Source organism: Rhopilema esculentum, chromosome 14 (genome assembly GCF_057945365.1).
Source record: "Rhopilema esculentum isolate cy_ngs chromosome 14, ASM5794536v1, whole genome shotgun sequence".
Lineage (NCBI taxonomy): Eukaryota > Metazoa > Cnidaria > Scyphozoa > Rhizostomeae > Rhizostomatidae > Rhopilema > Rhopilema esculentum.
The window spans coordinates 1,585,658-1,610,405 of NC_142828.1; the positions used below are offsets into that span (position 1 = coordinate 1,585,658).

The 24,748-nt window shown below is 36.9% G+C and overlaps 2 protein-coding genes across 4 annotated transcripts; one reads left to right on the forward strand and one right to left on the reverse strand.

Moving 5' to 3' along the window:
* The first annotated feature begins 639 nt into the window (after positions 1-639).
* LOC135695913 (coiled-coil domain-containing protein 149) lies at positions 640-14,310 on the forward strand. Of its 3 annotated transcripts, none has more exons than XM_065215132.2 (11): positions 640-875; positions 1,807-1,923; positions 2,940-3,047; positions 3,754-3,966; positions 4,539-4,601; positions 5,303-5,412; positions 6,034-6,185; positions 6,437-6,572; positions 7,219-7,295; positions 7,603-7,853; positions 9,739-14,310. In XM_065215132.2, the coding sequence occupies exons 1-11, from the start codon at positions 828-830 to the stop codon at positions 9,787-9,789; spliced, it is 1,326 nt and encodes a 441-aa protein (XP_065071204.2). In that variant the 5' UTR covers positions 640-827; the 3' UTR covers positions 9,790-14,310. The 3 variants fall into 3 exon arrangements, with proteins under 3 accessions (XP_065071204.2, XP_065071205.2, XP_065071203.2); XM_065215133.2 differs by lacking the exon at positions 9,739-14,310 and adding an exon at positions 8,418-9,454; XM_065215131.2 differs by lacking the exon at positions 9,739-14,310 and having other exon boundaries at positions 7,603-9,454.
* On the reverse strand, positions 9,837-18,038 carry LOC135695912 (vesicular glutamate transporter 1). The gene is made up of 10 exons (XM_065215130.2): positions 17,458-18,038; positions 16,460-16,493; positions 15,942-16,141; positions 13,998-14,085; positions 12,985-13,080; positions 12,435-12,556; positions 11,483-11,632; positions 10,635-10,764; positions 10,280-10,518; positions 9,837-10,075 (listed from the first exon to the last, which is right to left on the reverse strand). The coding sequence occupies exons 1-10, from the start codon at positions 17,830-17,832 to the stop codon at positions 9,923-9,925; spliced, it is 1,587 nt and encodes a 528-aa protein (XP_065071202.2). The 5' UTR covers positions 17,833-18,038; the 3' UTR covers positions 9,837-9,922.
* Between the last annotated feature and the right edge of the window lie 6,710 nt (positions 18,039-24,748).

Consider the following 24,748-nt stretch of genomic DNA (forward strand, 5'->3'; position numbering starts at 1 on the left):
CAGCATCTATCGACCCTTTCTTTAAATTTTGTCTGAAAATTCTTTAACTGGCCTTATATCCAAATACATTAGCAACATCACATTGAAACGGGAATTTCTCAAAACAAACAAGTTAAATCATTACAGTACAAGAGTATCCTCTCCATCTTGGCTTTTCTCAACACTCAACAATATTTAAAAATCGATACTGAAATTTATGTCTCATTTTTAAGGGCAATTATGTGCTAATTTGGTCCTAACATCTCTTCCTTTTCTTTTACACTCTAATTTTCTTCCAGCCAGGCTGTTTTAGTATCAAATTTTTTTTGTAAATCAGCGTCTTCTCACATCTCTACCTAGAGTGTACTCTATGTGCTCTCAGCTTTTCTTATAAACTGTTGCTGTCAGTAGATTTAGTTTATAAAGCAAGAAATCTTAAAATGATAGATGAAAAGAAAGTATTACTTTAATAAACAAGTGACATTTAAAAAAGAAGTTCAAGTTTCAGTTCTTGTTCCTTTGTAGCCTGATAACCAGTCCATTATTCTACAGGAATAAGAATAATTGTAATAACTTATCTTAATAATTATAATAATAACTTGTGCGATGATGATTATTCTGCCCCCACCATATCGAGGCCCTTCTATAATGGCAAGTTATGTCAGCATTGTTGTTGTTGTTGATGACAGAAATGTTTTCCGTTTTTTGCTGTTACACGTAGCACCGCCACCTGCGAGTTTATTGCTCACTTCCAGCATTTTGATCCCCAAAAGTCGCTTCATACTTCAAAACGGACATATTCAAATGCTCTTTCCAACTGGCGCCACAGTTTAGTGGCAAGCAGCACAATGACGATGCAGAGGAATGACAGGGATTGGTCAATGCTCAAGAATGAGGTGCGAATCCATCAATGTTTATTTTCCCCCTCCTGTCAAATGTTATTGACAGTTTGATACTAGACATATTTTTTCCTATTTGAGACTGAAGACAGGCATTAGATACAGGCTTAAAGCAAGACTTGTTTGAATCCAAGTCTTGCTTGTATCGCTATTGTATTGCTCTCAGCTCGCGCAAAAAATGTTCTTAAAAGCAATAGCAAAAGTAAATATTGCATATAAAACTTGCATATGCTTTCAGCTACCCTGGATTTCTTCTGCTCTCAGCTGATCTACAATATCAGTCAAGTCATGTTTATCATACTGTCATGTACAGGCCTTATGTGCCATGCGCATGCTAAATGCCTTCCCTCGCAGGTCGCAAATGATAATGTGCTGTTAGTCGCAGCAATGCATACCCAAAGTCAAACGTCATGTCTTTCAACCTGAACAATATAGTTTGTATTATCATGACTTGTTTCTTTAAAATTGCTATGTGCTGCATGCTAAATGCCTGATCAGAATGGTAGGTATGGCACTTGCGCATCCATAGCTTTATAAAAAATAATAAATGCACTGAGTTAAACAACTTTTTGATATTACTAATACTGCCCTGCTATTTCTGCAAAAAATATTCCCCATTCCTGAAGCCTAAAAAGTCTTAATTTTGAACTCAGTTATGACAGACCTGCAGATTCTCCAAGTGCCCCAACAACAAGCTAAATACTTGCAGTACCAAGCTACCATAAGCTATATAAGGATCGACCAGGAATGAGGATACAAAAAATGAAAAAGAAATAAATTGAAGGCAGGTTAGGTGCTAGGAATGCCTCTGTTCCTTGTGTCAAAACAAAATCAAGTTTATATATAACATATAACTATTTTGGTGAGAATCAACCAATGTCTACAGGCAAGTTACTGGTAAAAGTTTTACTTATATCTTTTCATTCAGTACAATATATGCAGAAAAAAACTTGAAAGTAAAAAGGAAGGCATAAAGATTCTGATGAAAGACTTGGAAAATTGTCAAATAGAAAGAGATATTTATAAAAACAAAGTGTGCCAGCTTGTGAGTATTACATACTTCTGTTTTTCCTGTTTCATATTTTGTTTCTTACAAACTTTAGGTAAGAATCATATGCTTCATAGATGAATGTTTGTATATTGTAAGCAGCTTTTGTGAAATACACTAAGCGCCAACTAGATACTTAGCTATTTTAGTAAAGAGGTCCATGAAAATTTACCTATGAACATTGAATTTACCCTAACACTAGATATTTATGAATAAATTATCTGAGACTTCAAGGATTGTTTCATTTCAATTGTTCAGAGAAAAGGCTGCAAATTTTTAAAACAATCTCCTAATATTCAAATTTTCACCAAGTTATAAAGTAAATTTTGAGTCAATTGTGTTAGATAACATAAACTCCACCATAATGCATGATAGGTAAGCAGAAGATAATCATCATGATATATTTGTATAAAGTTGGAAAGGCATTGTCACTTTGAACAAATGAGGAAAATGAAAAAAGTTCATTGCAGGGATGAAATGTCCGTGTTTTGCATTGCTTCTGCAACTACTTATGCAGCAAAATGAATAGATGATGAATAGATATGCACTGCCTGAACTGAACTGAAATCAAATATACCTAATTGATAAAATTAACCTGTTTTATATTTGATAAAATTCAAGGCAACCCAGGAATATATTTAAAGCAGATGTTGAAATATATTTGTTGCTGTAGATATAGTATGTTGGTATTTTTAGATGCTGTCTTATTACCCACTCCTTAACTTTGTTTACTAAAACATCTGATGTTGACCATCCCTATTTCTTTTATCTGGTGCTTCTATGTTATCAGCCAAATAGTTCATAACAAACCCAACTTTTCAAAATGTCTTTTACAACACTGAATAACACCTTTCTTGAAAAATCGCTTAGACAATCTATTCAATATTGTAAATATGAAGTCTGGAGTTAAAGAATCATTCATGTTACCAGTGGTTTGATTGACTTGATTAAACTGATAGTCAATGATCAATGTCACTTTGAGAGGCTTTCTTAAATTGTACACTTTGTTATAGCAACAAGAGCTAGATGAGCTGAAAGAACTTGTCGGTGACCATTGGAGAGGCAGTTTGAAGAATGGATCTTTGTTTTCATATGAAGAAAATGCAGATAAAAAGATAAAGGTGAAGACTAAACTATATTACTTATTGATGCAACCAGATAAAAATATCAAACAAAATTATCAATCCATGTTTAAGTCTATATATACATCAACGAAAGTCATTATTTACAGTTTGAACTAGCCAAAGATAGATTTGTCTACCACAAGTGATTTTCTGCAATCCTTGTCAATTACCCTGGAGGATGAACAGGGGTAAAATTAGGACTACACTGCTTCAAGAGTGACTTCTCTTCTTTGCTCTACCATATTCTACTACCATATCCTTTTCTCTGCCGACAATTGGGTTGAGCCATTCTTCACTTGCTGACTGGTTTGAATATTTGCCAATTAAGCACCTTCTAGAGTTCTAGAGGGCAAACACTCCTTGTTTTTGCAACAGAATTTTTTGAGGGGACATCATACTCCTAATGTCCCCCTATGTGATGACCTAGCTGCACTATTCAACACTACCTTTCTCTACTCTACTTTCCTTTACTTCACTCTACACTGCGCTCTTCTCTACACTCTTTTCTTTATTTGCAATACTCATTTTGTTATACTCTGCTCTTCTCTATTTGTATCTTAATTATGTAATAGGTTGTAATGGCTCAACATCAGTAAAAAATGATTAGTCTGGTGACTCTCTGCACAGTCAGATTGCATATTTCCCTAATGACAAACTTCGACTTGTACGTATGATAAATTTTTTTATTTACCTACCATTCCAGACTCTCACACAACTGATTCAACATATACGGAAAGAAAACCAGGCTCTGCGTAATGATTTGAGCAGTGTGAAGCAACTTTATGCTGAGGCACAGCAAGATAATCAGTTACTGAAAGAAACTTTACATCAACATGAAAGCAGAAAAAAGGAATCCACTTCTGAAATGAATGGAAAAATTAGATTAGTGGAACAGTTGGAGGAAACACAAAATAAAGTAGGTGATCTGACAATCTTATTGAATATGAACCATAGTTGGTAATTATCGCTTTTTTTCTTTTTGCTTCCTCTTTCCATGGCAAATAGCAATTTATGGAACCTTTTTTACTCCCTGGATTTGAATTAATGATCTTAAATGCTTTTCTCAGTATTTGCCTCTTAAAAATCTTTTTGGCAGACCAAACTCATGAAGATACAACGAGGCTGGTCTGAGCATAATTTGTAATAATTAGCTGCAGTTTTAGGCAGCCAAATATATCCTGCAGGAAGACCGTAGCTAATAATTTTCATCAGTGCCCTAAGGCAGCCATCACCCTATTTTGTCCGCATGTGGTAAAAAATGGTCCTAAGACATAATGCTAGGAAATAGAGCAAGGAATTGCATACAAAGGATGGTTTGTGCATAGTTTGGGTTAGATTTGCTAATGATATAGGCTGATAGTGGATATGATATATAATATAATATTTGCATTGATAATTAAATAACACCAGGACACTGCTCTTAATTCCAAATTTGTTTTTGAATTATCCCAACACTTTTGTAACTGATGCTGAAAATCAAAATTTTAGATTGAGGAGCTCAAAAATGATATTGAAAATTTAAAGGAAGAAAAAAGTGAGATAGAACAAGAGGTAAGTTTTTCAGTTGATTGAGTGACTAGCAGGAATATTAAATCTAAAGACAGCAAAATCAACTTAATTGTTGCTCGATTTGTTGTAAAATTTATGTGGCTTAGAGTCAGTTCGGCTTTACAAATGTAGCTCTATGCAGGGTCCAGAAATCATTGCAGTTTCCTAGCTGCGAGAAGGAGGAAAGTCATCAAACAATGCAGTTGTTTTGTGGAAGGCCGAGTTTAACTGGAAAAGGGCATATGAATAGTTTAATCACCAAACCATAGGCAATGCTACAATGCTACGAAACTTTTATCCTAAAGACAAAAAAAATTTGTGGAAAGAAATTGGACAAAATTTCATCCGGAGGAAGGTCCAGGTGTTTCTCAAGTTTGATTATGTATATTTCCTTGCTTGCTTTGGTTTATAGAACAGTTTTTCACATAGGAGTTGCCTGATCGTTTCATTGAAGGTGAGGCTTAAAGTTCCAACGTAGTGCCATATTTTTCTATACACCAAGTCCTGTACAGCTATGTCTATAGGATCAACCACTCTTCAATAATCCAATAAAACAATAGTCTTCATCACACCCTATCACCTTTTATTTTTCATTATTTAGTTTGCAGCATAAGTCTTATCTTTCTTATCCACTGTAAAAATTGACAGCGCATTGGTTGTTTTGTGTTATAGTTTTAGTAATATTTTTAACCATTTCATCCCAGCGTGACCACTTCAAAGAGAAAACCCTTCGCCTGAATACACAGCTTAACTATGCGCTTCACAACGATGACCGCCGTATTGTTGATATCGATGCCCTTGTATTAGAAAACAAGTAAGTTCTTACTTTTTTACTTTTGCCTTCTGTTGTAATCACCCGAATTGAACTTTTTTATTCTTATTTTCAAACTACAAGGCCATTTAAGATACCTAAACTACGTAAATTGTACAGAAGTTGCGTTTAACTTATTAGATGTCACGTCTTCTAGGAAACATTCACCCAAATTTGCACAAACAACTAGATGTATATCAGATACTGTCTGTTTAACCTAACGCACCATCCTGTTAAAGTATACTGTCATCGCTATATTGTTCCAGGATAATTTTGAACCGCGTAGTTCAGGAAAACACCTAAGAACATGAGCAAAATTGGTGCAGCCGGTTTGTATCTGGAGAACTAATTTGGTCAATCTCTAGCATACCGACCCTTCTCTTCTGACCAGGGGCGTAGCTTGCGGTGGGGGAGGTGGGGTTGTGTGGGGGGTGTAATCAAGCGAGAATGGTCACGCGACGCCACTGCTTCTGACATCTCTCTTTCATCCCGTCACTCCCAACGCCTGTCTACCTTCTCCTCTCTTCTCACCCCTCTCTACAAACCCCTCTCCACCGTCCCCTGTGTATCGACCCCTCGTATGCATTGCTTTAGACTTGGACTGATGTGTTTGTTTTGCTGCAGATATCTAAAAGAGGTTTCAAAACAGTATAAAGCAGAAAAGGCCATGATGGTTGCATCGGTGACAAGGTACAAAGAAGCAATTGATAGGAGATTTAATAAGGCTAGCAGGCTGATGGCATATTTGGATGTCCCCTTGTCTTTCAGGGAAAGAGGCAAGCTCTTTATAATTATTCTACATAGTTAAAAAAATTACATCACATATGTTGTCGAAATTATTGTGCTATGTAAGCAGTATGAAGAGGGGAGTTGGTTGTTTTGCCATACTCCACACAGCTTTTTGTATTGTATGTTACCCTTACATTTTCCCCTGTTTTCGAGACGAGGACAGCCAGAACGTATTGGATAATGGGTCCCACATCTCGAACCTGCCTTGAAACTTATATGAACTCTTTTGTGTTCGCAGCATTTGGGAGTCATGGGTCTCCTGCAAAGGAATCGAGGCAAGAAACTGTGAACGAGCTGCAGCGACTGACAACCTCTCTCACAGAGTCACTGGCTGACAAGGACACTGCTCTCAAGATTCAAAAAAAGACCAATCGGTAAGCGGATTTGTGTCCTGTGATTTAGAGTCACCATCAATTCGGGCTTTTTTAGGAGAATAGAAAGAAATTTAATATATTTTAAGTGTAGCAAATAATTACTAAAGGCTCCATTTAGTTTCTTTATATGGTCCGTAAGGGATATAAAGTGTCCGTATTCAGGAGGTCCTCTATTCGCGGACAACTTGCGATAGCGGACGATAGCCAAGCATTTTCCCCTGAGTCTTCCTTCCCTGCAGTCAGATTACCTCTAGCAAAGGGATACCTCCTTACGGTGGACGGTAGCACTGGCCCTAAATGTGCACGCCAAGTGAAGTCAGGTACAGTGGCCTAACGCCGTTTAGGGCACCTTATTTCTAACTAAGGACCCCCGATCAAAAAAAGCCTCAAAATTATATTTGTATCCATGTTACAACACCTTATTTCCAAAAACCTAAAAAGCAACTTAAGCAAATAACTCCCCCCTTGCTTTCTATTGTGTTTGACAAGCTATACACCCTTGGATTGGACGTCTTGCAGTCCGTAAATAGGAGGCCCATTTCATTTTTTCCTTAGGGCCCCAGGTTTTTCCGTTACTCCAAGTGAAGTCATGTGTCTGATAACACGTGATATTTTGATACTGAAACTGTGGTGTTTCTTTTTACAGCGTGCTTGGAATGCGGGTCAAAGAATTGGAAAAGAAGCTCAGGACCCTTGAAATATCAGGCCTTTGGTCGTTCCAAGGTTTGTTATTTGATGTTAGGTAGCGCTGGCCATATTTGTGTCTCTTTTTCATTACGCAGCATCATTCTACTGTTTCTGTTTGAATAGAGTCATTACTCAACGTTGTTAAACCTCATTACAGTACAAACGTATTTAGAGAGTGTAACAATTTTTTCTTCGTTAGGCAATCATGAATGCTCCTTGCATTGCTAACTGTGAAAAAATTATCATCATTGCTAGAATATGATTCATAGCTGCACTTTCATGTGTACATTATCTGTTACTTCTGTCGTTCATATCTAGCAAATCTTGAATAAATTCCTTTCAGATTCTGCTCAAAAAGACAAGCTTTCATCAGAATCATCCCCCCTCAGCACGGGCGCTGAGAAGGCAATTGATGAAAAGGAGTCCGTTCATAGAAATGCTGAGGATGAAGTAGAGGCTAGTAACGACTTGGAGGATACTTGTTGGGACCCGTACTGTGAACAACTGCACGAGTTTCAGGATAAGGATCATCGTTTCAGCGAAACCTTGATTGATCTCGGGAGTTGTAATTCCAATAACAATAATGGCTACAACGTGAGTTCTTCTGATTGCACGAGTTTAGATTTGAATTCAGATATTTATGACGTCAGTGTGCAGTCTCCTTTGACAGTAAGGGACGATTTTCTTATTGGAGTAAAGAGTGATTGCAATGTTCTACGAACTAGCATGCGAAGAACACGATCTTGCCCGAATTCGCCGTTGCAATCCTCTAAGGAGTCCCGTTAGTTAGTATTGAGGGAGTATGCATAACATTAGAGGGCCTGACGGACGATGCTGGCAAATGTCCGACTGTATTACCCTTGCCTAGTAGAAAACCATGATTTTCTTTATCTTTAACCCTTCGCAAAGATCAACTAGACTTTTAGTTGCTTAGTCAAACTGGTCAGAACTCTGATTATGAAGCCGACATTGTCAGCAGATCTTTCAAGAAACAATCATTCGCAATCATCATCCATTCATTGTTATTAAAACCTCCATGTTTCATTGTCAATTTATCATAACATGAAACTCATATATACATGCTTAACTTTTAATAGTCAAATCCTCATTTTAGGTCTCTATTTCATTTCATATCGTTTTCTTTCCAAACCGCTTTAGTGACACATCATTCGTCATGGGATCCAGCCATTCTCTTCACAGTTTGCCCTTTCCATCGTCAAATACCATTACAGTCATCATCAAAACATTGACCCATAAACCATCAATAGAGAACGATGACCATTCTCTCACAGAGCATATGGCTCAAGGAACAATTTGTTCCTTTTCACGATTGTTCATTGTGCGCAATAATAGTTATTCATTTTATTATGAAAACATAATTAGATCCAAACAGAGATCGTTTGTCTCTTTGTTCTGTAGCTTGCGGCTTGTTTTCTTAATTGGTCGTATATGTATAAAATTTCTTGTATCTCTTTGAAGAACTGCGCTTCTGCTCTGTGGATATTGAGCTTAGAATACCAAACGTCCCGTGCAGTAGATACTTTTTAGTTGAATTAGAGATGCCATGTCTTTTCTTGCATTGATGTTTGTTAGCTATCCTGTTTGTAAATTTTCCTCGATTTTCACATCATTGTTTTGCGCGTCAATCTTTTTGAAGCAGCCCTGAAATCTTAAGCACCTTTCAGCGGAAGGCGAATAAAGCGAGTAGTATTTTCTTTATTGGCACAAAGCGCTACCTAAGGTAAAAGATGCTAATCAATGATATGAAAATTTTGCTGAGAAACGTGGCAATCTTTCTTTTTAAATTGTGCATAAGGCGAGTGCAAAAGCGCTAATGTCGAAAACTATCTAATAGGCGTGATACTATCTTTGGCCTGTAAAGGAAATTGTACGGCAGAAACGGCTGACCAAAATAAGCAGTTTGCCAGAATCTGATCGTATGTGTTTGTCCTATGCTTCCACTGCAAACCCTCGATCATGTCAAATGTTTCATTCTTATAGCAAAACCCCCTCAAGCCCAGTTCACCACGTTGTGACCCTCCTTGAAGAATTGTCTTTAATATTTCAATCTTGACTTGTAACTCTGTAAAACGTTCGCATACCCAGTAGAGACGTTAAGGGAGTTTGGTTTCTTTGTTCATAAAGCAGTCTTATAGATGTTTCTAAAGAATTATTAATTATTTGAATACAACATTTTCAAAGATCTTCTCTTTGTTGCATAATCTCAAAGCACTGTCATATCCACCACGGATTTCAGATATAAAGAATCCATGCCAGGAAGAGCTTTCATTGACTCGAATAAATTGTTCGTTTAACGTTGATTCTATTTCTATAGAATCATTATATAATAAGTTATTTAAAGCTAGTTTCCCGGTATTTCTCATTTGATGTTCCGCATGTTTTCTTTACATTCCAAAATGCGTTTTAAGAAATTCTTACTATTCTTGGTAACAAGACATTTGCTCTTTTTGTTTTATAGAAAATGAAAGATCTTTTTTTCAATTCAAGTACCATCTTGATGATACAATGAGCTCTTACTTGTGATTACAGAACAACTGACCAAAAGATGCTTTAGAATTAGCAAAATTTGTCTGCTTTATTAGATTTCCGCTTAAATACTTTAGCAAATATAAAATATAACAGTGGTCAGTCTTTTGTACATGTTACGAACTTTCGTCGTCCAAAGAGCTTTCTGAGTCATCGTTCTGAACCGCCCAGGATTGAGGCTCACCGGACACCAGGATGCAAAACATTATTGATCCGGCCAGATACAGGAAAAAGGTGATCCAAAACACCATTTGCCACTGTTCTCGTTTCTAGAAGCAAACAAAAGACAATGACTCTTCATTCACGACTGGTAACAAAATATTCAAGTTTCATTTTTGCCCTAGGGCAGTAAGAATGGTCCCATGACGGTATGTAAAACCATTCCTTTAATTAGCAAAGTTCATTGACAATTTTCGAAAAACATTTTACGACAACTTGAGGTAAAAACATAAACTGAGTTTTTATGTGTTTACCTTGTCTTCTGTCATCACGCCTACCAGCAAAGGACTGAGGAACCCCGTGATTGTTCCTGCTGTATTGCTGATGCCCATTACGATGCCTGATACGCCGGGGGCAATGTCAAGGACATTCACTTCATAACCTGAGTGCATTAGGCCAGAAAGAGCAACCCCTACGCACATACTCGCAACGGCCATCATTGCTGACGTCGTGTACCCAGAAATAACGATCATCGTTGCTGCACACATGGCACCTGAAATACAATTCATTTGAAGTTAGTACCCCGACCTGCTTGTCTAAAGCGTCCTGATATCCTCAATGTCCCTCTTCGAAACTTTAATTAACAGAAATATATTCTTCCACACTCACCAATAACATAGAACACTCTTCTGACATTCGCCGTGCTCATGTAGCCATTTCTCAAGATGTCTGCCAGCACCCCTCCTACAGGGCCAACTATGGCTTTCAGCAGAAAAGGCAGCGAGGCAATGAACCCCATCTGAAAAATAAATCAGCCTCGAGGGTTTTCAATCGTATCAATTCACGAGAAGCTTAAAACTTGATTTCTTGAGAAAAAGACAATTTAACTGATGTGGATCCTTTGCAACATTGGTACTGTCCTTTCCCATCCAACCAAAACTCATGTTTACTGTAACCAAACTCGACTTCATGCTCGCCCATTTGGGGAGAATAGAATTCCTAGGCTGTGGGTTCCCCAGCAATCCCTTTTGTTCGGGAAGTCAAGAGAAAAGGTAGTGCACTGCAGAAAACAACCTGCTGAAATCACCTTGAACACCACGGAGTTCTGTTTGTACATATTTGTTTCATTTCCTAATTACTACTACTTCCCCCCTGCCGTCCTCCCTGAATTAAGTCAATTATTCAGGAGAATATATACAATACCCATTTTATCCCGTCATTTTGAAGTGAAGCAAGGTGATAACTAAGTCTAACTTGATGAAGTAATTCAACAGAGCCATACGAGTTTCTAAGTCATGTTTCACATAAACTTGCATAGAAATATTTATTTTTACGAGGAATAGAAACTATTACTGCACAACAACCCCCCTTCTCTGTACCTACGAATTCCTCCGGCTTTTTTATACATAGAGATGTAATTGGCGCATGTGGCAAGCATTGGCCTGGGTACTGATCCATGCGTAACGTCAAAAACGTGTCTTAGCTAATGGGATCAAAGTATAAGGAAACATGCTTACAGCTTGTACGTCGAAATGCATAATATCCATAAGGAACAGAGGCAAACAGATGAGAATTGTATAAAGTCCCCAGTCATTTGCAATGTTGCCTAATATAACACCCCATACTGGTCCAGAAGTCAACATCGCTTTCCACTGAATTTTCACCGCCTGAAAAACAAAACATTTGATGTGGTTCAGTAATGACTAAAACGAGTTTGCTGTGTGAATGCCTAACAAGGAAGGTACAGAAAACATCAAGCACATAACTACAACAGGACTTTCTCCTTTTCTTGGAGGCTTAGAGGTTTCTTGAGGTTTCCTTAGTTTGGAGATGTCTTGTTCCAGCCCTGTTCACGCTAAGAAAGCTAGCCCAGCCTCGGCCCCGTCTAAATAGGCCCATGGTAAATAAGCCCAGGCCGAGATCCAGTTTAAAAAAGCAAATTCGACAGTATGAACGTAAACCTTGGGCAGAACCATCGTCTCCTATTTTCGCACAGGCGTAATAAAGGAAATCGGCTAGTCTTTCTCAAAAGTTGCAATTTTCTTCAAAAACAAACGAAACTTTACTTTATTTGAAAAAATACTCGGCGCACAATTTCAATGTTTCCTGCATGGGCTCTAGAGAATCAAAATCAAGATCTGGTCCAAGTTTCTGTTCCCACTGAATAGCCTGGGCGTGGCCTAGGCAAGGCCTTGGTCTGGACCAACTTTACCTGGACCAACCTTACCTGGGCCAACCTAACCTGGGCCGAGCTCAGATTTTCCATGTCCACACTAGCGCGGGCCAGGCCACGGTTACAGTTAACCTGGACCGAGTCTGGACTAGACTGCATAGTGTGGACAGAGCTTTAAATTGCAATTTCAAAGTTTCAAAGTAAAGGTACTTTTGTGCGGAAATTATTTGCAGGTATTCCCGTGCTTTTTAAAAACAAGAATCAACAATTCTATGCTGTAATACAAAGGAACTTACCTTGTGCACATCAACATTGCGCTCAATATAGTTTCTCTCGGCCTTTGATATACTGGGGTGTTGTGCTGGGGTGTCGTGTATCAAAAACGCCCAAAGAACCCACCAAACTATCCCTGCAGCGCCTACAATTTTAAATGAAACAAATGCATCATCAACTCGCTTCATAAGTCGTTTTCAGATTTTTTTGTTGCTATCAGATCCATCTGTCATATATTTATTATGATCTGGTTCAGACTTCAATTTTACTATGTTCGAATTGAAACAGCATATACGTTTTTACATGTTTGTTTTTATTCGTTATCGCAAATACTGTATTCTAGTTAAACTTTTATGTTCTTGGGGCTATCATGTTTTGAATTCCACAGCATATATCACCATCCATTAAATTTCAATTGCGTAGAGTAAGAAGTAACAACTGACAAAAATTAGCAAAAAATCACATATTAACACGCGTATCTGTCTATTGCATCAAGTAAATAAGTTTTTAATTACATCTTTTGCAAAAACCCAGCTATTTTTTATGATTTATAGTGCAGCGAAGTTTCCTTACCAAAGCAATAGAAAACTGATGCCCAGCCTCCATCAAAACCATATTTGGTCAACAGGCCAGTGAGAGGCATGGTTACTATGGTACCAACGTTCATTCCTAGAAATCGAACAGATAAACAAATAGGCTGAATTTGACATTTCTTACACAAAGAAGCTTTCTCAAGCTTTATCTGCACAATGTTTATTGTTAAAGAAAGTTCCACTACCGGAGCCAAAAAGCACAGGATTTATTGGAGCCTGCCGTTCTTTCTGAGCCAAATATCTTCCTATCTTAAACCTTGTTATTTACTCAGACATAACTAAACACAAGCCCAGAAATGTCCCTCGTAGGTTTCTGGCTGATGAGTTGCTTTTTATCATTTTCTGCCTATTTTCAAGCTAATTGCTCAAAACATACAAGAGGCACACAAAACCACCTCCCCCCATCTGCGTTTCAGGCTGTAAACAGGTGGAGGTTACTACTCTTTATCTCCTTTCTTCTCATTTTTCCTTTTTGGATTTTACACTTTTATTCACACATTGGTTTCTTGGTTTTACCTTCTATGCCTTTAAAGCATTTTTGCATGCTTCTAATTACTATAGAGGCCACCTCCTTAGATTATTATGACTTACAAAGAATTTTACCTAAATAATAATCAAATATAAAAGCATCAGATGAAAAAGTTAGCAAATAACGTCTGATTAAGGATTTTCGAATATTTTATTTTCTTTTTTGTTTACAGTGTGTAACGTTCTTGTAGGAAAATTTTTCACTTAAATTTGCACCAGCTGCACCAATCTAATGGCTGGTATCCATTCATATTCTGTTTGCCTGTAGGTGCTTTACAGTGTCACCCTCAAGATCACATCGAAGGATCTTCTGTTTGGCGGTGTATCATTTACCACAATCGCAATCATTTAAAATCCTGAGCATGAAACCTACCTCCAATATAGCAGCCATATTGTTTTGTTTTTAAAAAGCGTAACCACGTGACGTGAATTTCAGTATTTTATACCAACGTATATTGAGCTTACCTGCCAGAGCGATCGTCACAAGAATTGTCCTCTCGGACCGCGGTGCCCAGTAGCTCCATATCTGGTGATTACACGGCAACATCACACCCTTTAAATTCAATAAAAATTGATTTTAAAATGAATTGTTAATGAAGTTGTGATCAACAAAATCCGAATAACCCGAGGGAGCATTTTCCTGTACCAGGCAATCGCTTGAAAAACATCATCATCAGGTACCATCTTCTATCAGAAGGTTGCCTACCATGACCCTCCAACTATCCCTATTCTCAGAATATCATTTAGCTCTCCCAATGCTCTCACACCCGCTCCATTCCTTGACATCGTCTCCCCATGTTCTTCTTTGTCTTCCCCTATCTCTTCTTTCATCAATCATACCTTCCAAGAACATGCCTTGCCAAGAACCCGGATGATCCCTTCATAATGTAACCGGCAAATCTTATTTTTCTTTTTATCATTTCGTTGACTAAAACTCTCTGAATTGTTTCTAACACTTTTTTGCTGGTTACTCTTTCAGTCCAGCTTATTTTCAGAATTCTCCTGTAGCACCACATTTCAAAAGCATGAAGTTTTTCTTTTATTACCTTGCTGTATGTCCATGCTTCCCTTCCATTTCCTATTTCAAATTGAGGTTGATGTTTCTTCTAAAAAAATTCCTTAAATTTCCAAAAATTACATTTTGGCCTTTCCTATTTTTCTTCTGACTTCTCCCTCACATTTTCCAGTATCACCTATCCAACTTCCTAGTTATTTGCATTCTTTACTTGTTCAAGTTCTTTGTTTTCTACTTTAATTTCACATTTAATTTGTTCCTTCTTGTCTATTACCAGCACTTTTGTTTTCTTTGCATTTATACTCGCATTTTTTATGGAGCTCAGTAATCATTTTTTGAAGATCTTCTCTACTTTCTGCAATTAGTACAGTATCATCAGCGAACCTAATATTGTTTATATTTTCTCCATTGAGGTTTAGCCCTTTCCTGTTGCTTAATGCTTCTTCAATCAGGAATTCGCTGGACAGGTTGAATAGAATTGGTGATAGGATGCAACCCTGTGTAATGCCTCTTTTTATTTCAATTTCTTCACTTTCCCCTTGGTTGGTTCTTACACTTGCTTTCTGTTTCCAATACAAATTAGCAATTAATCTGATCTCATGATCCGTCCTTATCATTATTTCAATTAGTTTGTCGTGTCTTACTCTGTCAAATGTTTTGGAGTAAGCAATAAAACAAATATAAATAGTTTCTCTTTCTCAATAGTTCTTTCACTTAAAATTCTTGTTATGAAAATAGCTTCTATTATACTTAAAAAACAACTGGCAACATTCTTTTAAATCAAAGCTCGCTAAAAAAACGCACATTTCTAATTTACTCATATTAAAGTTAAGTTTATGATTCAAGGTTTTGAAGCCATTCCTAACTTTCAAAAGAATCCACTCTTTAAGTCAGAGCAACTAGCTTTTTTTTATGTGGCTCTCAACAACGACAGCTGACCCAAAGAAAAGATCTGATTGATTTGGTTATTTTGATTTGGGTTGATTTAGTTTGATTTGGTTTGATTTCGTCTACGATGCATTGATCTTGACTTTCTGACTGGGTTAATGGAAAGAATCTATGCTTCAATGATAAAAATAAGCGAAAAACGTGCTATTATGAGCCAATCCTAAATGTCATCCGTAAGCATGAAAAGGTTTTATTGAGGTACCTCGTTCTCTACCATTCGCCAATGAATCATCAATTGGTGAACCTTATTGCTTTTTCAAGAGGTTTAAATACAAATGCTGACTAACTGATGTTTTAGTAAATGTTGTGATCTTAAATCACTCGTGCATTTAGCACCACGGAAGTGTCAATTCTACAACTTGAATACATTAAAAGCACTTGCAAGTCTCGTCGCCAGTATAGTGTAATTTCAAGAAATGGTGGCACTTTAGCCAATTGAAACTCACCAGAGCCAATCCCTCTGCTACACGCAAAGCAACCAGTGCCCAAACGCTAGATCTTGCAGCTACTGGCGTAAATAATGTCAGTATGCCTGCTATAAGGACACCCACTCCATATATTCTTGTGCCACCGATCTTCATTGCGAAGTATCCTCCGGGAATTTGAAGAAACATGTAACCATAGTAAAATGAGCCGAGGACGATTCCTGGAAGCAAAACCCAACATGTACATAAGGCACTAGAGGATTTCTTTTTCAAGATAACTTTGTTTCATTCCTCAAAGGTTTTATCAATATTGACTCTGTTTTGATGCTAGAGGACTGAGGTTCATCAAAGTTTTAGAAGACATTAAGTTTTTCATACAATGTTTAGCATTCGGCGTTTGAAAAATTTTTAACTGATAAATGATACACAGCAAGACTTTCAAAGGTGATTACAAATAACTATGCAAAACCACTTTATTGAAGCTCGTTGACTTGATAGACAATTCCAATATCAAAGTTAAAAAAAATTCAGTAACGAACCTTGCAATTTTGAATTCCAATTGAAATCTGGCTCCTAAAAAATATGAAAGACTTTTCAAGGTGCGAAAAATCTAATTGTTGCCAAATTCATCCTGGCTGTTTTAATTTCATCTTGTTCAATGCAAAAATAATGACCAGGTTTGCAAAAGACGCGCCTTTTTTTCATAATTCTCTTGATGAATGCGATCATTTTGGTTATCAAGTTTCACTTGCTGGACTTCACCCGTCGAACTTCTTCCTAGCTTCGAATATACTGAGCGATAGCTGGCGAGCGTTTATCGTCGTTAGATTTAAACCCATCTGTTTGGCATCTTTGATTTATCATTAGCAAGGCGTCGATTATGCTTTAGTCTAAGTATCCTTGCTTCAGTGAGACTTATAAACAAATGATCGCTCCACGATCAGAAGAATGCTGGTGGCTAGATTCAGAATTTATTGTTGTCGGCTGTTAGCTTTGATTATTAGCGTATAGGAAGCGAATTAGAAAGTTCCCCTTGGTTTGGTTTCACATACAATTTCATCTGAATTTGACATACAATTTCTATATTGTCATTTGTATTTTTCATTGAAATGTGTATATTTTACCATTTATAATGCAACCTTTAAATTTGAAACATTAAATCGTGATTTATCTAATATTCAATATTTCAACTCATTTGCAAATTCAACGCATTCGATTGAAATACATCTGAAATGCGAACAGAGTATAGATTCTGCCTATATTAAAAATGTCTTGACGGCTTATTGCATTTAGTTTCTTATTATTAATAGCATCTTTACCTTCATTATATATCTAGATTAAATGTTATCATCATCAAAGATTCATACAATTTTCATAATTGCTATCAATGCAACCACTTTTGCTTTCCCATGTTTCTTTTAATTCGTTTATTCTCATCATCAACTTATTTTCCTTCAAAGATATGCATAGGAGACGCAAACTTGTTTTATTTACGTAGCAAATATAACTCAAACATTTAGGCCAAAAATTAACCTACCTGTATAAAATGTTTTCCATTTTTCACGACAGGATGTGGCTTTACCATGGCCCCAATGGCTACATTAAGGTTCACACGAATTGCATACATGTTCATAAATCCACAGAACATCATAATCGCAAGAACATATCTTTTCGGAACACTAAATATTGTATCGGAACTATCTTCCTGCGAGTCTGCTCTGCTTCCCGAGAAATCATCACTTTCAGTTCGGTTTTCCCTACTGATATCTTGTAATTTTTCATTTTCATTTGCAGTTCTCATTAGTTTTGTTTCATGTCTATCTTCAATATTTTTACCATCGCTATTTTCCAATACATGTTCTTGATATGTAATAGTATGTTGAGGCTCATCCTCTCGCTTCGTGCCGTCCATTTTTATTTATATTTGATAATTTGAATTAGTATCGATCAATCCATACACTCATACGCGATACAATCCCAAGCTCATCTTTCAAGTATAATGGCCTTTTACCTATTTAACTTTTCTTTTTTAAAAATCAGATGCTAATTATCTCCAACTGCATGCTACCTTCCGTCATTGCCTACGATGTTAAACTAAAAGGGCCTGGGAACTAGATAACCTTCATTACCTGAATACCGAGATTGAAAAGCTTCACTCAACTAGAAACCACTTGCACGCAAACAGATCGTTGCTGGTGCACTTTACCTGTTTCTTTATTGACAAGATTGAAAGATCGCAGAAAATGACAATAAAAGTCCAAATTCATTGAAGACTTCAAATATCTAACGAATCTTAAGCAATCAGTCATTTTTTGGATGAGAAACCTCGAATAGGAATTTGGAAACCTTGCTACCTGCTTCGAGAATACCAAAAAACTTTTCAGATTCTTTGTTTCTAGCCTGGTTTCTTCACATGAAGAAGAAGCACAGGTGTATATTGTGGAAAGTTATAGAACGAAGTTAATCATTTTGTGACTATGTAATATTTTCATACTTGCTATAGAAGGAAGATTCACAGAATGATTAGATTCTTATTACGTTAAAAGTACCTTGCAATGGAGAAGTTTCCAAATGATTTTAATGAGTAAGGGCCTTATAATATTCACGAGACTGGGGACAAACTTCAGGCGTTTCGTTTACCGCTCAGTCTTGTCACGATTTTAGAATGTTTCAATTAACATAATTTCGCTTTGCCCGTTTTTAGAGCAACGCTCCTCTTTTCGTTATTTTGACAACACTATAATGAGATAACATGAATATTTTGCAATTAAGCTAAAATTAATTTAATGTTGGCTATTTATATATATTTACATTGGTGATAATCGAAAAGTTATTGAGAATTATTGTTGAAAGATTTACTTAGGTCAAAACTACAATCATTGAAAATCATCTGCAGTTCTTTTTGGAGATTCTTCTCTGTCTACAGCACCTAAATCTTTCTTCTGCTTCATTCGTCTGTTCTGGAACCATGTTTTTATTTGTCTCTCCGTCAGGCCTAACGCCATAGAAAGTTCAATACGCCTCTCACGTGTAATGTATCTGTTCGCTTTGAATTCTTTGTCCATTTCAAGTAACTGTCGTCTTGTGTACGAGGTTCGACGCCGCTTCGGCTCGACAATCCGATATGGCCAGGGGAAAGGAGCTGAAAGATAGAAATAACTTAATCTTATTGTTTATTCCACTGATATATATATTTGAATTTTTTTAATTTCTGTAACATCTTACGCATATGTAAAAATCAGTAAAATGGAAACTCCGCTTATTTGAACTTTCCAGATTTCAAAAATTGTGCCCTGGCTAAATTTATGTATTCTGCTAGTCCATATACTAAATAATATCAAAAACTGAAAAATCATACCTTCGGTAACATTCATTTTGTAACCTTGTTGGTAAGTCTTCCAAGCCATGTACTCTGGATTGGACCACAAAGAGCTCTGGTCATACCAACACCCGCTTGGTGTATTTGTCGGTATCGGCGCTGCATCTGCGCGGAGTAAACTTGGATAAGTCATAACTGGTTGCTCCGGAACCACAGTTCCATGCGGTGGTGACATGGAGACACACGGAGTGCAACCGCCCATTGATCGAGATGACCCTGCGTAGCACTGCGGAGAGTGGCTTCTTTGAGGAATCGTCCTGAATGGATGCCTGTCTTTGCCATTTTGTGTCATGTAAGGTGAACCGTAAATCTGAGCAAGTGCCAACTGGCGAATAGATTCTCGGTCCATCGTTGCATTCTCACTGTCTGAATGAAACATCGCGTTTTAAAGGTTTTTTCTGTGCAGATGCGGAGACTTAATAACCCACGCGATCTGTTTCTTGCGTCAGTTAAGCTTCGTCAAATTTTCTGATTGCCGCGAATGTCGATCCTGACTTCCAATTAGCGTCTTTTAAGGGTTTCTTCAGGAATTCAGGTGTTTTGTTTTCTGATTGTTCAACTGATTTACAATAATACTTTGATAAATGCGCGATAAACATAATCAATAGGAGAAGGTGTCAAGGTGTGTTTGCGGATCACGTTCGCGCTATTCTAAAGACACGTACACGCGGTTTTGCTTGTTCGACCTTGAGACCTACGCAGATGAAAACTATCATCGTTTTTTAACTGTGTATTACTGCTCTAGATTTTGCTTTTTCGGTGTACCAGAAAACAAAGGATGAGTGATTCTTACATTTTTCTCATTTGTCAGGTGAAACTTCGTAAGTCCATGGTACTCAACACACTCATTCCCAACTTTGACCTTAATAAAGAATGCAAAGGTGAAAAAGCAAAGTGCAAAGTAGCAAGGAACGATTGCAAAGTTTCTCATACTCCTACGAACCTCTCATTTGAAGCTGCGAAACAGCTGCAACTAGACTACATTGTTTTCCTTTTTGACGACCTCTTAGCTTGCGCAATTGTCTTTAGAGCTTCAATTTCTTGAATAATGATTAGAATGGGAGATCTGATGAGAACATTATTAAAATGTTTCTTACTTTGGTATAAAAAACATTGAGAAACAACCCAGCATTAAAATTTTAAAAAACAAACAATTTAGAAACAGTTTAGAAGCAAAACATAAATCCTCTTTACCTACAATGATCTTTGGCAATCAACTAAATTTTATAATGATGATAGCAATAATAATTATACTTTCAGAAAACAGTTTTCTCTATTGCAGAACAAACTGTGAAATGATATACCCTTGCAAATAAAGAATAGCCCAAAAATTTCTGAATATAAAGATAAACCTAAGGATTACCAGCAGCACTAGCATTCAAAAATGACTGCAAGAAATAATCTGAAATATATGTTCAGCTAATCTAAAGGGTGCAGTCGCGAAAAATTTATTCTCTTTTTGCCCGTAGTGGGCCTCGTCTGTCGTTTTTGCCTCAGGGCGTCTAAAAACACACGGCGGACCTGCACGTGCCTCCCCACCTTTCGGAAACAGACGTAAGGCTCCCATTTGCAGCTAACACAGAGACATCCTTTGCTGTCTATTTGTGCCCCTTCCCCCAATTTTTGAAATGAATTATATGGGTATAAAGAATAGTAGCACCCTTTCTTAGGTTTTGACACAATCGTTACCCCCTCCCCTGTTTTAAATTGCATTTTGTGGGTATAAGGGACAAGCTGCGTCCTTTCTTAAATTTTGACATAAGCATTGGAATAATTTTAGCTCAGAGTTTCCTAAATCCACGGAGCAGTACTTCGTGTAGAAAAAGCACCGGCTTGGCATGAAAGGCGTAACGTCTCACAGAACTGACATTTAAGCAAAATAGCTTTGAAATAAACCAATTCGACTTACGGCCTCGTTTTGAAAATTTCTCCTAACCTAATTATACGACCTTTTAAAGCTCAAATTTGGTTTTATCACCATAATTTTAGGCCGGATACAATTTTTCATATTGTTTGTGCTTGTATTTCAGATTTTACGGAGAAATAAAGTTTGAAATCTTCTAAGAGATTTGACCGCAAAAATCATTCGGGGGGAAACTTTACCCCCCTAGTCGCCAATCACGGTCAAATCCCTTATAAATCTTTTATCTTTTTGTCGTCATAAAATCAATATCGTGAGCAATACCATAATGAAAATTTCCAAGTATACTAAAATCATTGCTCGCAATCCGAATCTGAGGTCAAAAATTTTGTACAAAATAATTTGAAGAACTTTTCAAAATGAGGCCGTAAGTCGAATTGGTATATAACTTGTTCATTAATTTTTGAAAACCACTCCAAGAAAGTGAGAAGCGAAGGCTGCACTTCTTAATTATCGCTGTTCTCTGATCCCTTCTAGAAGAGTTTGCTACTTTTCAAAAAGGGGTCCAATTGTTGTGATAGCATGAAAAATCGATTTGTGATTCTTTCCTTAGTAATCAGCTTGAAAGTTCGCATGCTTTTTTGGAATAAGAGGTTTTGCTTTTTGTGTTATGAGGCTCATTAAATTTTGAGAAAAGCATACTGAAAGTTTTGTGAAGTAACGTGCAAGCAGACAATATGTATAGGCAGCAATATCATCGTGACCCGTTTATGTTAGGCTCCGTTCTTGTCTAGGCGTTATATTTAAAAAGACTCCGTTTCACTAAATTATATTAATGGCCTAGACTGAAACAAGAGTTGCGAATGGACGGGACCTTGATAAAGTACATTTTGCTTGCAAAAGATCGAGACAAGCGTCTCATGTCAAATAATGGTCCACTGAATGTGCTTTATACATAAGTACATCATCGCTGAAGCAGACGACATTAATAATAATGAGACAATTTTTCAGGGCCATTTTATTTCACACGCAAACGTCTCATGATCTGCATAATTTTCATTTTTTGTCTATTTTTGGTAGAGAGTTACCTCCACAACAGGCGCTGTTGGGTAAAGACCTTGTTGGTTGTTGTCGCATTCTGGTTGCACCGCTCGCGCAATATCGCCTTTGAACTGCCGATGGTATTGTTCTTCGCCCGGTAAAGCCAATATTAGCTGAAAATCGCAAGTGTAGCACGACATTTTACGAGGCGCGCGAAAAACGATTCGAAGTTTCGAAACAACTATATGGCAATTACAAAATTATACTGGATTCTCGTTCTGAGTTGTCTTTGCAATTTATGATGTGAAGTTTTATTCAGAGAGAGAAAAATGATAGCTGAAAAGTAATTCATAATGGCAGGGACCGTTAATGAAGTTGTACAGGTGCATCTAGGGCAAGATCCCATTAACACCAACAAGTTTGAGTACATTAACACCAAACAAACTCAAACATGATTTCACAACAATGGTGTTGGCAAATTTTAGCACAAAAGCGATGAAAAATTTCAAAACAAGAGATAACAAAGGAATTTTGTATCAGGTGCATTTTAGGTGTCCGGAGTCAATTACAAAAGCTGCCTTTCGTTAACTTGTACTAAAGTGCGAAATTTTTGTTTTATTGGAAGTGTTATGAAGCCGCGGCAGTCAAGTTTTTTCTAATTCACAGCCGATCCTGCGAGGCTGTGATCAGGGTCCATCAATGCGCACGAGTAAAAGCTTGGTTGCCATGACACTGTGTTCTATTCTACCCTATTCCTGATTCAATTACAAAATATTTTAGCAAAATCAATGTAAGCTTAGAACGCTCAAAGGAAATTCGCACAAACTATCGAGACAAATGCCCCCACTTAAATACATGAAAGGAGCAGGTAGCTTTAAACGTTATCAGATTCTGAATACCGAGAAATCCAATTGAATTGAAACAATCTCAATAGAAGCAGTATCATAGTACATAAGATCGTAATGAATAGGAAACAAGGGTCAGCTTCGTGGTTAAGTTTCCGAAGTTCCTTATATTCTCTCCAATTCACGAACAAAATCACAAAACTCTAAGAAGTTAAAACGTATATTTGGTAACACTTTGCCAAGCAAAGGTGAGCGAGCTACAAAACATTTAAGATTATTCCCATTGGCTTAGGGGACATTGGGGTGGGAGGGCAGCAGCCTCTTAGTCTAGCAACATTTTTAGCATTTCAGGCTTTTTCTGTCCCAACGAGGAATGGCGATCGGGCATGATACATAGAAAACCCTCCTAATCTTTAAATATCTGCATAGTTATAATAATTCTGTTTCTATACTTTTGCCAGAGAATCTGCCATTATTTTCCACGACTGGCTTTTATTTCTTTTGATTTGAAAATTCAAGGAGCAGTAACCCTAAAATTCTTGTTTCTCTTCCTTGTCAAGAAATCTACGGGAGGACATTTCTGAGGTGCCTTAAGTCGGGATACCGTAGAAATAATTTGAAACAATAATATTATCAATTTTCGGCTGTACAAAATTGGCTCTAAAAGTGACTGTTTTGTCTCAAAGTAATTATTGTAATTACGTTGAAATCGAATCGTCAAGCCGTAATGGCCTCTGAATATTTCTTTTAGGAGTTTAACAATCAAACTTTGTTAAACAGTAAATATTATATAAGAATTACAAACAGAATAAATTTGTAAGCTTCGGCATAAGAGTTCACGTGTTCCCTGGTCACTTTATTCAAGATAAACTGGTCTAATTATTCAAACTAGGAACAACATTTAAACGTTACAAGGTACCAGAATTAGTGTCTATGGAATTATAATATCTAATTAATAATGGTTCTCAATATATCATATAACTTAAGAAGAGAGACGAGAGAAAGTTAAATTGTGGAAAAATGGTTCGTGCAAAGAACATTTGAGTTTGAAACTTTTGAAATTTCCTGAATAATATCAAGGCATTTGAAAACCTTTGGACACTTCATTCAAATCAATGCTACTTTTAATCCACCTTTCCTTCTACGTTCAACTAGTGAATATGTTCTTTCTACGTGATAACACAGCCATTTGTCATTGTTTCGGGCACATGTAACATTCAAGATTGATGAGTTATGTAAACGACGTGCCTAAATGCTCTAAATTTGATGCTGAAATATCAATTAGAAACCTAGGTTATAAAAATCTTCCAAACAGATTGGTAGAAACGAGTATTTTCATTTTGCATATCATGACCTATAAAATTTACAATGAAATTTAATCAGACACCATGTAATCTCACTGCGGACCTGCTTTTAAGACGGTACCATTGTAGCTGATCTTCGAATTCTTTTTTTGAATTCTAAGACTGGACAAAATTATAACCTGATCACACTTTTGAAATTGCATCAAAACAGCAGATGAGATATTAAAGTCAACAGCTGCTGATGTTTAGAGAATTGTTGAAGTAACTTGTTTCTTTGTTTTCCTTTTTTGTTTCAATTCTTTTTTGGATGCATTATTTTCAATCCGGGACTTGAAAAATAGTTCTTTATGTATGCGGCGAGAGCTTTACAAACCAGAATGCTCTAAGATGAATAATTG

Coding starts and splice junctions, on each gene's coding strand:
- LOC135695913 (XM_065215131.2), top strand. CDS start 828: ATGACGATGCAGAGGAATGACAGGGATTGGTCAATGCTCAAGAATGAG. Junction 3,048..3,753: donor ATGCAGATAAAAAGATAAAG/GTGAAGACTAAA, acceptor CTACCATTCCAG/ACTCTCACACAACTGATTCA. Junction 6,573..7,218: donor ATTCAAAAAAAGACCAATCG/GTAAGCGGATTT, acceptor TTCTTTTTACAG/CGTGCTTGGAATGCGGGTCA.
- LOC135695912 (XM_065215130.2), bottom strand. CDS start 17,832: ATGGACGGCACGAAGCGAGAGGATGAGCCTCAACATACTATTACATAT. Junction 11,633..12,434: donor GCAATGTTGATGTGCACAAG/GTAAGTTCCTTT, acceptor TTTGTTTTTCAG/GCGGTGAAAATTCAGTGGAA. Junction 10,076..10,279: donor GCGTGATGACAGAAGACAAG/GTAAACACATAA, acceptor GTTTGCTTCTAG/AAACGAGAACAGTGGCAAAT.